The sequence below is a fragment of the Symphalangus syndactylus genome, chromosome 5 (assembly GCF_028878055.3).
Source record: "Symphalangus syndactylus isolate Jambi chromosome 5, NHGRI_mSymSyn1-v2.1_pri, whole genome shotgun sequence".
Taxonomy (NCBI): Eukaryota; Metazoa; Chordata; class Mammalia; order Primates; family Hylobatidae; genus Symphalangus; species Symphalangus syndactylus.
Window position 1 is genome coordinate 22215699 of NC_072427.2, and position 15765 is coordinate 22231463.

The following is a 15765-nucleotide window of genomic DNA, read 5'->3' on the forward strand; positions in this document are numbered from 1 at the left end:
TCATACTAAAGCAGGAAATATAATGTCCTTCCTTTTGTATACATCCCTGCCAACTGGCTCACTGGGGGAATTCTCTTTGAAGGAGGGGGTGTGATATACACCAAAGAGCCTACAAAGCAGAAGGGGGCCTTCGAGGTATGGGCATGGGTGCTTTCTGCTTGCAAAGATCCTTCTCATCCAAGTCTTAAAGCAGAATTACTCGGCCCTGATATTTCCAAACAAGGAGAAACAATTTGAGCAGCTGGGTCTCGGTCCACCAACCACCCTTAGCAACAACGATGAATCCTTGATGTTCTTACCAAGATTCACTAAGGAGCCGTGACTCACCCAAATTACACAGGCACTGCAAATTACCCAATGTTAATTGTGATCTTGGTCTCCTCTACCATTTCTTTCCGTCAGTAATTCATTTAAAGCAAACAACTGCTTTAAGAAATTGTTAAAATGTCTTTAAAAAAAAAAAAAAAAAAAGAGCCTGTCTTGTTCCAGAAAGGATTTAAATAGGTTTACAAAGATGTATAAGATTTAGCAAAATGACAAATTAGAAGTAGGTGTGGATTTAAATGATGAGGTATTTTTATAGTTATTGGCATGTAAAGATGTCCACTCAAGATATTTTAAGTTGGAAAAATTGTTACAAGACAGATGTATAAAATGATTGCATTTTGTTAAAAATAGACTTGCTCTATGTAGACATACATCTAGACACACACAGACATATATACGTGGAAAAAAGTACAAAGGCAGACATTGAAATGCTGATGGAGGTTATCCCTAAGACGTGGGATGACAAGTAATTTTCACTTCCTTCTTTATGCTGTTATTTTTCAGTATAAACATGTAGTTTTTTTATAATTAGAAAAAAGCAAAGCTATTTTCCCTTTGTTTAAAAAAAAAAAAAAAAAAGAAAAAGAAAAAAAGTGGTAGAATGGCCAGGCGCGGTGGCTGACGCCTGTAATCCCAGCACTTTGGGAGGCCAAGGCGGGCAAATCACAAGGTCAGGAGATCAAGACCATCCTGGCTAACAGGGTGAAATCCCATCTCTACTAAAAATACAAAAAATTAACCGGGCGTGGTGGCAGGCGCCTGTAGTCCCAGCTACTCGGGAGGCTAAGGTAGGAGAATCGCTTGAACCCAAGAGGCGGAGGTTGCAGCAAGCCGAAATCACACCATTGCACTCCAGCATGGGCAACAGAGCGAGACTCTGTCTCAAAAAAATTAAAAAAAAAAAAAGTGGTAGATGATAAAGAGTAAAGACAAAATAAGGGTAGAGCCATCACACTGAGCTAGAAATAAAGGTAATGGATGAGGTCTGATAAATCTGCTAAGGGTCACCACACATTTAACTCTAAGCTCCTCAGAAGCCATTCCAGAAAAGAAACCTAATAATTTACACAAATCGCTGAGTCTATTCATCAAAAATAAACCATGTGCTCGCTCAGCATCCCGCTTCAGCAGAATTACTCAGCCCTGATATTTCCAGGGAACTGTGCGAGCAGCAAACATGCCTTTATTCTTTCCTAACAACCCTTGGACCAGAAACTTCAGGGCAGTTTCCAACAAGAATGATGGCATCTTCCCAAAGTAAAAGTCAACCCAAAGGCTGGTCTGGCCATTGCTACCTCCCTGACCTCTTCACCTTCGTGCTCTCTCTGGCTCACTCTGCTCCAGCCATACCAGCTTCCTTATTATTTCTTGAACAAGCCAGGCATGCCCCTGCCTCAGGGCCTTTACACCTGCTGTTCACACTATTCACACTGCCAGGAACACTTCCCTCAGACACCTCCATGGCTCACTCTCCTCCTTTCAGCTCTTTAATGCCTCCTTCTCAGTGAAGTCTTCTAACTGGATCCCCATCTAAAATCTCTATCCTACTGCAACATCCTCTAGTCCCCTTCCTTATCCTATTGCTATCTAATAAACTGTATTTTATTAAAAAAAAAAAACAAAGAAAGTCAACCGAAAGAGAATATTCATTCACACCTATTTACACACTCATTCAATATCTACTTATTTAGTGCCTACTCCATTCCAAATTCTGTGTATTCTTCCAGTTCAGACACTAAGGGGGATGGCTGTGTAACCATCAGTGTACCACAGCATCTGTCCTCCCCACAATGTACCATGGCATCTTTCCTCAATTCCCCAAATAGATAGGCACCTCCCCACCACCACCTGTGACACCCAATGGACTATAACATTGTGTTTACTCTCACAGCATTTCACATATAAAGCTGGTACTTGTGTATGTAGTTTATCTCCCTTTTTAAAATATAAGCTCCCCAAGGGCAGGAACTAACTAGTGGGTCTGCTCATCTCTGGATGCCTACAGCACTTGCCAACTGCCTGACCAATGTACAGACTGAAGGAACATTAGAAAGTGAAGTTTAACAAACCCGCAGGACCAAGAGAAGACAAACTCACCTCAACATATCTGAGAGACTGTATCTATTGTAGTCAACTCAAACCCCAAAGAACAGCCCTATAATTTGTTGGAACTACAGAGTCTGGTGTGATTCAGGGGGAATGGAAAATTAAAGAAGGAATGAATGAATATCAAAAGAAAGTAAATCGGTATAGAGTACCAAAAGGCAACCCGAGGTGTTAGATAACCAAGATTGTGGCACCCGTACATGGCAAGGTAATCTTGGCTGAACAAAATAAGTGAGGATAAAATGAAGCCAAACAGTAATACAGTAGATCTTATTTGTAAACACTGACAAAATCAGCTAAAAGTCACAACAGCAGACAAGCTGGCTTTTCTGTTAGTCTTTTGCAGGAGAGTAAAAAGGTAATTTACAACTCCAGTACTCAAATGACAGCAGACAGCCCGAAAATTAACCCACGTCACAATAAAAGCTAAATGGCTTGCTTTAATGTTAAAAGAAAGCTGCATCCAAATGTGATCTCTTTCTCTCTTGGCCCTTGCAACTCCCAATTAAGCAAGCTATATAAAAGTTAACCCAAGGCCGGGCGCGGTGGCTCAAGCCTGTAATCCCAGCACTTTGGGAGGCCGAGGCGGGCGGATCACGAGGTCAGGAGATCGAGACCATCCTGGCTAACACGGTGAAACCCCGTCTCTACTAAAAATACAAAAAATTAGCCGGGTGTGTTGGCGGGCGCCTGTAGTCCCAGCTACTCGGGAGGCTGAGGCAGGAGAATGGCGTGAACCCGGGAGCCGGAGCTTGCAGTGAGCCGAGATCGCGCCACTGCACTCCAGCCTGGGCAACAGAGCGAGACTCCGTCTCAAAAAAAAAAAAAAAAAAAAAAAAAAAGTTAACCCAAAAATTATCACAACTTCCAGGCCAGCATCCAAGCAAGGCTGCCCATAACATTCAAGTATTAACTCAATCAAAAATTATTTACTGGAGGCCTATTTGGTGCCAGGCACTGTGCTAGGTGTTGGAATACAATGGTGAAAAAGATAAGGCCCTATCCTTTTGGGATGCTACTGGGGGAAGACGATTATAAATAAGTAAATAACACCTGCATGCTTACAGGCATGCTGTGGTGAGCAATTATAGGAAACAAAGGTAGGGCTGGGGCCCAGCACATTGGGAGGCTGAGGTGGGCAGATCATTTGAGGCCAAAAGTTCAAGACCAGCCAGGCCAACATGGTAAAACCCCGTCTCTAATAAAAATACAAAAGAATTAGCTGGGTGTGGCTGGGCATGGTGGCTGATGCCTGTAATCCCAGCACTTTGGGAGGCCAAGGCGGGCGAATCATGAGGTCAGGAGATTGAGACCATCCTGGCTAACACGGTGAAACCCTGTCTCTACTAAAAATACAAAAAATTAGCTGGGCATGGTGGCGGGCGCCTGTAGTCCCAGCTACTCGGGAGGCTGAGGCAGGAGAATGGCGTGAACCCAGGAGGCGGAGCTTGCAGTGAGCCAAGATCGCGCCACTGCACCCCAGCCTGGGTGACAGAGCGAGACTCTGTCTCAAAAAAAAAAAAAAAAAAAAAAAAGAATTAGCTGGGTGTGATGGCACATGCCTATAATCCCAGCTACTCAGGAGGAAGCTAGGGCATGAGAATCACTTGAACCTGGGAGGCAGAGGTTGCAGTGAGCAGAGACCGGCCACTGCACTTCAGCCTGGGTGACAGAGGGAGACTCTGTCCCCCCCCCAAAAAAAAAAGAAAAAGAAAAAAGAAAAGGGGCTGGGTTAGAGAGTTCTGGAGGTGGGTGCTCTAGACAGGATGGCAGGAAAGACCCTGAACGGGTGACCCTGAGGCCAAAGTCTGAAAGGAAAGAGGAAGGTAAGAGAATTCCAGGCAGAGGAAACAGCAAGTGCAAGGATCTCAGGTAGGGCAAGAAAAGGAAAGGAGATCCACGTTAGCAGAACACAGTGAGGGGCACAGCAGCATGGCAGGGGGAGATGCGCCAGTGCCTGGTCAGCGGGAGGTATTTAAAAAGGGGAATGACATGATCTGATTTATGATTTTAAAAGCTGGTCACTCAGGCTCCTGTGTGAAAAATGGACTGCAGACAACCCAGAGTGGATACTGGGGGGCCTGTTAGGAAGGAGGTGATGGTGGCTAGAGTGGGAACTATGGCTATGGGGTGAGGTGAATGCACTCCAGATATATCCCAGAAGTAGAACGCACAGGACAAACTGATAGCCTCCATGTGAGAGGTGGAGAAGAGGACTCAAGGATGACTCTTGGCAAATGAGTGCATGGTAGGGCCACTGACTGGGATGGGGAAGACGGAAGGAAGGTGAGAACTGGAAGGCATATCAAGAGCTCCATGTATTGACGAGAGTCAGAAGCTCCAAGAAAGATCTGAGCTAGAAATTAAAGTGTGGGCATCATGGGCATATTGATGGCATTTGAAGCCACGGGAGGGTGGGGAGGAGTTGCGGGTGGGACAGTATTACCTAGGAAGACAGTGTGGACAGAGAAGAGGAACCAGGACCAGTACCTGGGCAACCCCATGATTAGGAGTAAGAAGAAAAGCAGGAAACAGCGGGGCCAGAGGAGCTGAGAGGGGTGTTGTTTTGAGGAGAGGGAGTGGTCATGTGTGAGGAATGCTGCTGAGAGACAGGTGAAGTGAGGTGAGGCAGAGATCTGGCAACCCCCTGGCCACCCAAGGCCCTGGCAGTTTTGGTGCAGAGGTGAGGCAGAAGCAAGACTGTGGAGTATGGAGAGTGAACAAATGGCAGGAGAAAGTGAATGGAGCCAGTGGGTTTGGATGTATCTTCTGATGTGTTTTCAGGTGAAGAAGAGCAAAGAAGTGAAACAGGAGAGGGATGTAGGAGGGAGGGAGAGCTCCTTTTTAAGATGAGAGAAACTAAAGCTATGCTATCCAATATGGTGGCCACTAGCTACATGTGGCTATTTAAATTTAGATTAAGTTAAAACTTCAGGTCCTCAGTCTCAACAACCACATTTCAAGTGTCCAATAACCACATGCGCTGGTGGCTGCCACGCAGATACAAAACATTTCCAGCAGTGCAGAAAGTTCTGTAGGACAGATGTATGCTCCTATACTGATGGAGAAGACCCCGGAGAGAAAGGTGGTTAGGAAGGAGAGACAATCTCTGAAAAGATGGGATGAGGAAGGGATGGAATGGAGGCTACCCCAGAAGAAGGGGCCCCTAGTAGGAAGAGATGAGGGACTGGTCATCCAGCACAGCAGGCAGGTAGGAAAAGGTAGCAGCAGCTGCATACTAGACTAGGTGGTGGCAAAATGAAGACATTCCCTTGGTCAAAGGTGTCTATCTTGTCAATTGAAAAGGAAGCCAGGGGTGTGCATAGGAAGGGGAGAGGTCTGGAAAGGGGAATAGGTATGAAATTGTTGCCTTAGGGAGTAAGAACACAAACACACTGGAAAGACCACACTTAACACAGAACACTTCGCAGAAGAGAAGTGGGAAATGGTAGTGAACATTTGAAGGAGGAGAAGCATCTCAAGTGCGGGGGAGGTAAACTCAGATAGTTTGTTATTTTTTTTCCCTTAAATCCTAGTCCTGTCTACACAGCAGAGCCATGATGAAGCTGTAGGATCGCAGCAAGGTTTTCTACTAGCTGCCCTTTCAAAAAGTTCTTCCCCCTCCATCCTACACAACTCTCAGAAAGGATGACATTGGTTCTATTTTCAGTTAAAACAGCTCCCTCCACCCTCCTGTCTGAACTGCTTCCCCAGCCCTTAGCTGCATCTCAATTTACGACCATGGCTTGTATTTTCACTAAATAATAGAAGACATGGATCTATTAAAAATGGCAGAGGTAGGTAGGAGTTACAAACCAGCCTTTACCTACGAGAAGTGAGTAATATATACATTTACTGGATGATGTTAAGATTACATGAAAGACATATTCTGTGTTTAAACAAAATCCCCAAGCGTCTCCTCCCTGCTCCTCCACAAACAAAAATTATTTTTTGACATTTTCTTTAAGGTTTTATGAGTAAACATTTTCATTTCCACAGAACTATTTGATCTCAACCACAGAGTTTCAGTACTTGTTTTTGATCACACAAGTACGGTGGATTGGTTTTGTGTTGGCCAGGGGGAGGGAGGGCCAGAAAGAGAGTTAAAATTACCAGATCCCTTTTATCTTCCATCCTGAGACCTTACATTTGCCAACTCCTTTTTCCCTGTACATTTTTTTAAAGTATGAAATTTGAGAACCTCAAAGGCTCCCACTGCTCACAGATCAGCCTTTTCACAGTCCACTGAGGACTCACTGGAAATGTTACAGAAATAAGGCCTGCCAACTTGGGTGCCTCTGGGTAAAATCACCCACAGTTGCTGTTCATGTGAAATCTCCTCAATGTAAGCAAACTTCTTCAGCCCTCACTGCTCATCTCGCCTCCTCCTCTCTGTCACCTACCTCTGTCATGTCCAGTTCATGTTGGCCCACAGTCCTCACACTTCCATTCCTCAAAATTCCTCTTGGCCTGCCTCTGATCCCCTCACACACTCTGCAGCTCCCATGGCTAAGACTAACCGGGCAAAATGACTCCAGAAACTTACCTGGAGTACGGTGCAAGAAAGCCACTGACCCAGGGGGGCTAAGCCAAGGCACTAGGACAATCTTGCTCCTTCCACTGCACTCTTGCCTTCCCAGGCCCCACCCATCCCAAACAGGAAAGCAAGATCTCTAGACCCTCGGAGCAGAAGCATTTGAGTCCTGCGAAGGGCTGTTGGAAGAATGCTGGGTTCAGCAGCAGGGAACAGAGAGATTTAGGAACTCTGGTTCACTTACCCACCTCCATGCCCACGTGTCAGGCAGTGGCAAGGTCACTGCCGACTAAGTGTCCCCCTGCTACACAAATGCTCATCAGCTATACAGCCTGGGGGAAGTCACCGAACCACTTTGGGCCTCAGTTTCCTCATCTGTAAAGTGGACATAAGTGTCCCCTGAATACGTATGGCAAACCATCAACTTGTGCCCAAATAGGGTGAGCAGATGTAAGGAGTTATTGTGCTATTAGCACAGTGGCTCCCAGACTCACAGAGCCTACTGCTCAGAGAGACGCCGAGGGGAAAGCTTAAATTACTTTATATACTCAGAAGCATTAGTCACTTCGACGGAGTATTTCAACTTCCCTCCTGAGCATCTACTCAGTTGTTTCAAAGACTGAAGCCTCACCTAGGTTCCTTATAGACTTCCATCATCTTCAGCATCTCAAAGCAGATCCAAAGTCCACTATTCCTACGCTGGAGGTTTATTATTATTTTATTATTTCCAGGAAAACTTGGATTTCCATTTTGCTTGTAATAAATCCAAACGTGGAGAACGACAAACTGCTTAGACTCACACAGGCCCTGGAGTTGACTGCGCCCAGGGGCGAAGAGACCGGGGAATGGCCGAGGCAGGAGGCCGGCCAGGGCACCGGTCCCCGTCAGGTGCCCCTGCGCCCGGGCTGTATGGGAGGGGAAGGGCCACGGGCTCCGCGCCAGGCCAGGGTGCCCCCGCTGGGTGTCCGCGCGCCCCGGCGGGGGGCGCGGGTCAGGTGACCCCAGGCTCCCGGGCGCCGAATGTGCGCTCGCTCCGGCTTAGGGAGGCGGGGGCCGGCCCGCCCGGAGGCTCCGAGCCCGGGGACGAGAGCCGCGGCCCCGCAGTCCCTCCGGAGGGGCGCGCGGAGAGCGCGCGGCGCGGGCTCACTCACCCCATCTCCGGCGCTGCTCTGGCGGCCGCTCCGACGGGGCCTCTCGCGCTCGCTCTCCGCCCGCTCGGCAGCCGCTCCCCGCGCGGCACATGCGGCGGCCCGTGCGCGCCCGGCTCAGCCCCGGCGCCGCTCCATTCCGCGGGGCTGCGCGGCTGCCACTGCTGCCGCTACCGCCACCGCCGCCAGGCGCGGGCGGGCGGGGGCTGGGCCGCCGCGGGCTGGGCGGCCGCGCTGGGGCGGTGCCCGCCCCGCCTTCCCCGCCCGGCTCCTTACGTAACCTCGTGGCCCCCGGGCCGCGGCAGCGAGCCAAGAGGGGGGGGGGCGCAGCAGTGTGTGCGCCGTCCCCCGCGCCGCCGCGCAGTCGCCGCTTTTCTCCCGGGCCACCCAGTCCTTGTTGCCGGCCCTGCGTTGGCGCGCCCCCGCCCCACGCCGACCCGGGGACCTGGCGCAGTGCCACCAACATCCTGCCTGATGGACTGAAAGTCCCATTCGCACCTGGTGGGGACTTTAGGGCTACCTTTGCTTTGCAGATAAGGGAACCGAGGCCTGGGGAGGGTAAGTGATTTGCCCAAGGTCACACATTCAGATTAGAGTTCGTTCGGGTCTCCAGAGTCTGAGATGGGCATAGCTGTGCTCTTCCTTAAAGCCCACCTTCATCATCCTGCCAGTTGCCCGGCGGAGTGGCCTTAAGGTGCCCGCCACCGTGAAATTCTGGAAGCCAGCGTGGCAGGGAAGAGCCTACAGCCCGCGGCAGGTGTTCTGGGCTCTTCCCTGGATAAAAATGAGATGACGGCTCCCACCTGAAGGGCCAGTTTTAAGGAGGCTTCATCAAGCTTGGTTTTATCCTTAGAGCGAGGTGAATTAGGTTGGCAAAAGTAGAACCTGAAGAAGAGCAGGCTGTCTTTGTCGCCTTTCTACCTATCAGGTCCTGAGTTTCTACCAAAGGCTGGCACTGGGACTAACCTAACCTTCATCCCCCGGGCCTTCCACGGGATCATCTTCTGCTGAGAACACACTGTCCACATAAGCCTGGCATCTCAGGACAGTAAAAAAGTCAAGGGGCAGGTCGGGCGCGATAGCTCACGCCTGTAACCCCAGCACTTTGGAAGACCGAGGTGGGTGGATCATTTGAGGTCAGGAGTTCGCGACCAGCCTGGCCAACATGGTGAAACCCCGCCTCTACAAAAATTGGCCGGGTGCCGTGGCTCACACCTGTAATCCCAGCACTTTGGGAGGCCGAGGCGGGCGAATCACGAGGTCTGGAGATCAAGGCCATCCTGGCTAACACGGTGAAACCCCGTCTCTACTAAAAATAAAAATAAAAAAATTAGCCGGCCGTGGTGACAGGCGCCTGTAGTCCCAGCTACTCAGGAGGCTGAGGCACAAGAATCGCGTGAACCTGGAAGGCGGAGTTTGCAGTAAGCCGAGATCGCACCACTGCACTCCAGCCTGGGCAACAGAGCAAGACTCCGTCTCAAAAAATAAATTAATTAATTAAATAAATAGCCGGGTGTGGTGGCGTGCGCCTGTAGTCCCAGCTACTCCCAGCTACTCGGGAGGCTTGATGCAGGAGAATCGCTTGAACCCAGGAGGCAGAGGTTGCAGCGAGCCGAGATCATGCCACTGCATTCCACCCTGGTGAAAAGAGCGAGACTCTGTCTCAAAAAAAAAAAAAAAAAAAGTTTGTAGAAAATAAAATAATCTTGGGAGTTTCCAAATCCTCCATGCATAGTAATCAGCAATATCAGAAAAGTGAGCTTGTAGAACACTGAACAAGTCATTTATCAGGTAATACCTGAGGATTTTGAAGTGTTCGAATAACTTCAAAGGCAAGCCACTGAAATCAGAGTTTTTCATTTTTTTTTTTTTTTTTTTGAGACGGAGTCTCACTCTGCTCAGCCAGGCTAGAGTGCAGTGGCAGTGGCGCGATCTCAGCTCACTGCAACCTCCACCTCCCAGATTCAAGCGATTCTCCTGCCTCAGCCTCCCCAGTAGCTGGGAGTGCAGGTGCATGCCACCACGCCCAGCTATTTTTTTTTTTTTTTTTTGTATTTTTAGTAGAGACAGGGTTTCACCATGTTTCAATCTCCTGACCTTGTGATCCACCTGCCTCGGCCTCCCAAAGTGCTGGGATTACAGGCGTGAGCCACCGCGCCCGGCCGAGTTTTTCATTTTTTTTTAAACTACAATCCACAGTAAGAAATATATTTTACACTACAACCTGCAACCTGATACATACTTCAGCACATACATACTATGTCTATAGGTATATCGATATAAAATAGAAACAAAAAGTTTTATAAAACAATCTTTATCCTCTCACCTGCCAGGCAGGCATTCAGACATCATTCTGTTTTGTTGTTGTTGTTGTTGTTGTTGTTGTTGTTGTTGTTGTTGTTGAGACAGTCTTGCTCTGTCACCAGGCTGGAGTGCCGTGGCATGATCTCAGGGCACTGCAACCTCCGCCTCCCGGGTTCAAGCAATTCTCCTGCCTCAGCCTCCCAAGTAGCTGGGACTACAGGCATGCGCCACCATGCCCAGCTAATTTTTGTATTTTTAGTAGAGACGGGGTTTCACCATGTTGGCCAGGATGGTCTCCATCTCTTGACCTCGTGATCTGCCCACCTCAGCCTCCCAAAGTGCTGGGATTACAGGCGTGAGCCACCATGCCCGGCCCATTCTGTTTTATTTTTAAAAGCAGTACTGCTCATAACCTACTAAATTGATTTCAAAACCGATAATCTACGTATTTTTACTTTCTTTTTTTTTTTTTTTTTGAGACGGAGTCTCACTCTGTTGCCCAGGCTGGAGTACAGTGGTGCGATCTTGGCTCACTGCAACTTCTGCCTCCTGGGTTCATGCAATTCTCCTGCCTCAGCCTCCTGAGTAGCTGGGGCTACAAGCGCATGCCACCACACCTGGCTACTTTTTTGTAGTTTTAGTAGAGATGGGGTTTCACCATGTTAGCTAGGATGGTCTTGATCTCCAGACCTCGTGATCTGCCTGCCTCGGCCTCCCAAAGTGCTGGGATTACAGGCATGAGTCACCACGCCCGGCCTGTAGTTTTACTTTCAACAGCAAAATTAGGCTCACCATGTACATGCATAATGTTATTATTAGTGTGCTCAGATTTCTGGTATGGCTGGTCCAGGGACTTCAAACATTTTTTTTTTCTTCTAACCATAAAAGGTCAGTTCTTTCAACTGCATATGAAACAAATGTCTTATTAAAGCCATTAATTAAAGGGATAATTGTCTGGTATTATGCAGCTATTAGATTATATTTGTGAAGCCTGTAGAGTAACATAGAAACATATTTATTCTTTCAATAAATGTTGATCACCTGCTGTGTATCTGGCACTGTGTTGGGCATTAGGGATAAAGTGCTCAGCAAAACAGACAAGTCCTTCTGTCATTGGACTATAAGATTGTGTGAATGGTATTAATCAAATAATCACACAAATATATAAACTATGATCTGTGTGAATAGGAGACCTAACAGGTTGAGGAGGGTGGTCAGGAATGGCCTGTTGAAGAGACATTTAAAAAGAGGCCTTATGGCGGGGTGTGGTGGCTCATGCCTGTAGTCCCAGCACTTTGGGAGGCCAAAGCAGGCAGATCACTTGAGGCCAGGAGTTCAAGACCAGCCTGGCCAACATGGCAAAACCCCATCTTTACTAAAAATACAAAACCTAGCCAGGCATGGTGGTACACACCTGTAATCCCAGCTACTTAGGAGGCTGAGGCAGAAGAATCACTTGAACCCACGAGGCAGAGGTTGCAGTGAGCTGAGATTGCACCACTGCACTCCAGCCTGGGTGACAGAGTGAGAGTCCATCTCAAAAAAAAAAAAAAGAAGAGGCTTGAAGACAAAGAAGCATCAGTCATGGGGAGCATGAGGGGAGGGTTCCAAGCAGAGGAAACTGCAAAGGCCCTGAGGTGGTAGAGAATCAGGCTGTTTTGAAGAGCTGGGAGAAGGCCAGCGTGGTTAGAGTGCAGTGAGCTTAGCAAAGCATGAGTGAAGTATGCAGGGCCCTTTGGCTGGATTAAGGATTTGCGATTTATTCAAATGCAGTGAGAACCCACTGATGGGTTGGGGAATGCCATGATCTGGTTTATATTGTTAAAATATCACTCACTCCTGGGAGAAGAGGGGATATGAAGAGGACAAGAGTAAAACATGGAGACTGGTTAAGAGGCTCTAGACAAAAGATAAGGGTGGAGATGAAGGGAAGTGGATTACAGATTATAGATATTTTAGAGGTAGACTCAATAGGACTTGGTGGATGGGATGTGTATTAGGATATAAAGTTAAGTTTGTAAAATAATCCGAATTACAGCTGTGCTATGAGTATAATTATGTAAAATTAGAATATATGGACAAGGCCTGGAGTATAGAAAATGAAAAAGTTTATTAGGATGGCAGAAGGAATACAGGGTAAAGGCATCAGTATTAGACTCAGACCTGCATTAAGTCCTGGCTCTACCATTGACTATCGGTGACCATGGGCAAGTTTTTAACTTCTCTGAGCCTCAGTGCTCTCATCTACGAAGTGGGGATATCTCTTTGGACTATTAAGAAGAGTGAATGAGGCCAGGTGTGGTGGCACACACCTGTAATCCTAGCACTTTGGGAGGCTGAGCCAGGTAGATCACCTGAGGTCAGGAGTTCAAGACCAGCCTGACCAACGTGGTGAAACCCTGTCTCTACTGAAAATATAAAAATTAGCTAAGCATGGTGGCACATGCCTGTAATCCCAGCTACTCGGGAGGCTGAGGCAGGAGAATCACTTGAACCCAGGAGGCAGAGGTTGCAGTGAGCCAAGATATTGCGTCACTGCACTCTAGCATGGGCAACAGAAGTGAGCCTCCATCTCAAAAAAAAAAAAAAAAAAAGGAGTGAAGGAAATCATATCTGTAAAGTGCTTAGCTCAGTCCCTAGTATAGTACATCTTCAATACATTACAGGTATTATTATTATTATTACTGGCTATAATGGTGGAACTAGGGTGAAATTTTCATTTATTGTGACTGAATTAATATTGTCAAAATGGTTCTTATATAATCAACATTTTAAAATTTAGTACAGTTTGAGGATTCTCAATCTGCCCCCACCATGGAAACAGCTTGTGTACTTCCTGCCAGATAACACTTTGCCAATCTGTATCTAGAGCCCTCCATAGATTCAGGACCCCTCTACAGAGCACCTAAGGATCAGAGAAGACTATGGGCTGTCTCTTTAAGATGACAACAGATCAGTATGGGACCACCAACCCTAGCCCCTGCTGTTTCCAATCAGGCCAAGGGCCTGCCCTTAGGAAGGTGAGCTATAAACGATTTCCAACAGTCCCATCCGTCCTCTGCCTCTCCCATCCAGGGGTCTCCTAAGTCCATGTGTCCTGGATGTCTCCAGAGATTTTGATAGCATCTACCCATTTCTATTTATTTATTTATTTATTTAAGACGGAGTCTCACACTGTTGCCCAGGCTGGAGTACAGTGGCGCGATCTCCGCTCACTGCAACCTCTGCCTCCCGGTTCAAGCAATTCTTCTGCCTCAGCCTCCCGAGTAGCTGGGATTAGAGGCATGCACCACCATGCCCAGCTAATTTTTTGTATTTTTAGTAGAGATGGGGTTTCACCACGTTGGCCAGGCTGGTCTCGAACTCCTGAGCTCGTGATCCGCCTGCCTCAGCCTCCCAAAGTGCTGGGATTATAGGCGTGAGCCACTGAGCCCAGCCTACCCATTTATTTAATCTTAACTGAGCACCTATTTTGAGCCAGTCTGTGTCCTTAAACAATAAGCTAAATATAATGTAACCAAGGTATGAACAAGGTACTTCCTGCAGAAGGCTTCAAAAAGGGGATGTATGAGTTGGGTCCTCAAGGATGTGCAGGAGGGAAGATCATTTCCATGTCCAGCAACGAGACCAGCACATGCTGAGGCACGGGGGCATTAAAGGCCATGACTTATGCAGGAAATGACAAGAATGTCCATGTGGTTGGCTCAACAACGTGGTGGCAAGTGGCCAGGAACAAGAGGTAAGTTGGGACCACTCTGCGAAAGACCTCCAGATCATGTTAGGAGTTTGGACCTGATTCTGAGGCCTCAGGGAGTTAGTGGAGGTTTTGAAGTAGGAGGGTGGCATGATCAGACTTGTGTCTTAGCTTCTCTGGCAGCAGACGGGAGAAGGTTGTGGAAAGGCAGGCTGGAGGCAGGAGAAGCTTGTCAGGAGGATCTTAGCAAGACTCCAAGATTGGGGAAGGACAGGAAGTGTCTTAATCAGCCCCCAGAGAGGCTGGGAGCCTGATTAGAGAGAAGAGCCAGGGAGCTCTGGCAATGCAAGGGCCTGGGAAGCTGCAGCTGCTGGGAACGGGGTGGAGAGTCAATCATCAAACAATCCAACAACCTTGAGGAGAGGACTTTGGACCTCACTGGCTGCCTCCCAGCAGAATTCAATTCCAAGAGGCAGAAATAGAAATGACCACACGAATAGCCCAGCCAGCTGCAAGTGCCCCCAGGGGCATCCTGATTATGCTGCCCCATGCTCTGAGCTGTCACACTCATTGTCAACTTTACCCCTATCAACAGGTGTCTTCTCCACTAGACTATGGTCTTCAAGGGCAGGGTCCCTCCCTGGGGTTTTCTTGTTCTGTTTGGCTCCATCCTCAGGTAAGCTCTCTTCTGGACTCCCATCTCACATTCAAGTCTAGCAAATTCCCAAACAGGTCAAGCCAAAGTCTCCGAACTAACCCTCGCTGTGTCTGACTGCCCTGCCTTGGGGCACAGGCCGATTCCTGAGCCCATCACTGTGGCCAGGGGAATGGAATGTCCTGATTGGCTCAGTGTGGGCTGAGGTGTGGAGGCAGCTTCTCACAGAAGGCATGAAGCGGGTGTAGGACTGGGGTGGACACCTAGAGGAAAATCAAGGTAAATAGATTCAGGGTGGTGGCCAAAACATAACACTGCCCACTGTCAGCATATAGTTATATTTGTTTCCCATTGGCACGCACAGAGTGGCTGTTGGATAATAGGTAGTTGAAGGCAGAGCACAGTCATTGCAGGTTAAGCAATTCTTGGAGAAGAACTTGAAAGGGCCGGTCTGGAGAGTGGGCACAGTTCTGAGGATCCAAGGCATAGACGGTGGAAGTATACACATTAAACCAGTCATTCTCAACCTTGGCTGAACATTAAAATCACCTCTGGAGGCTTGACAAAATACTAGTGCCAGGGCCCCACCTCCAGAAAGAATGATTTAATTGGTTTGAGTGGTACCCAGGCATCGGTAATCCTTTAAACTGATTCTGATTCTGATGCGCAGCCAGGGTTGAGAACCACTGCCCAAGTCTTGGTGTTCAAAGAGAAGTAGGTGTGATACCCAGAGCCCCAAGAGTTTAGGAACTGGTGGAACAAAAAGGAGGACAGCCAGCTCACTGGCTGGGCTTGTATGAGATTTAGGGTACCAGAGAAGAACTAAGAAATCCAAAGAATATTTAAGGCCAGGGAGGTGCAGTATCTCCTGTGAACACATAGCAGAAGGAATTAATTCTGAAGTCGCCTAACTTTCTCTGAGAGAGCCTGGCGTTCTAAGGATTATTTGCCTCTGATTGGCAACAGCAGAACGAGAAGGTGCCTGTGTTTATATCTG

General features: G+C 48.0%; 1 protein-coding gene across 6 annotated transcripts in view; it reads right to left on the reverse strand.

Moving 5' to 3' along the window:
• HOMER2 (homer scaffold protein 2) overlaps positions 1 to 15765 on the reverse strand; it is a 136801-nt gene that overhangs the window by 94146 nt on the left and 26890 nt on the right. For 2 of the 6 annotated variants that reach the window (XM_055277401.2, XM_055277399.2), the window contains exon 1: positions 7599 to 7942. The exons of 2 other annotated variants lie outside the window; for them this stretch is intronic. In XM_055277401.2, coding sequence (XP_055133376.1) covers positions 7599 to 7633 — 35 coding nt within the window. In that variant the 5' untranslated portion in view covers positions 7634 to 7942. Of the gene's footprint in view, positions 1 to 7598; positions 7943 to 8118; positions 8321 to 15765 lie in introns of those variants that run through there. 2 more of the 6 variants (XM_055277400.2, XM_055277402.2) reach the window with 2 other exon arrangements.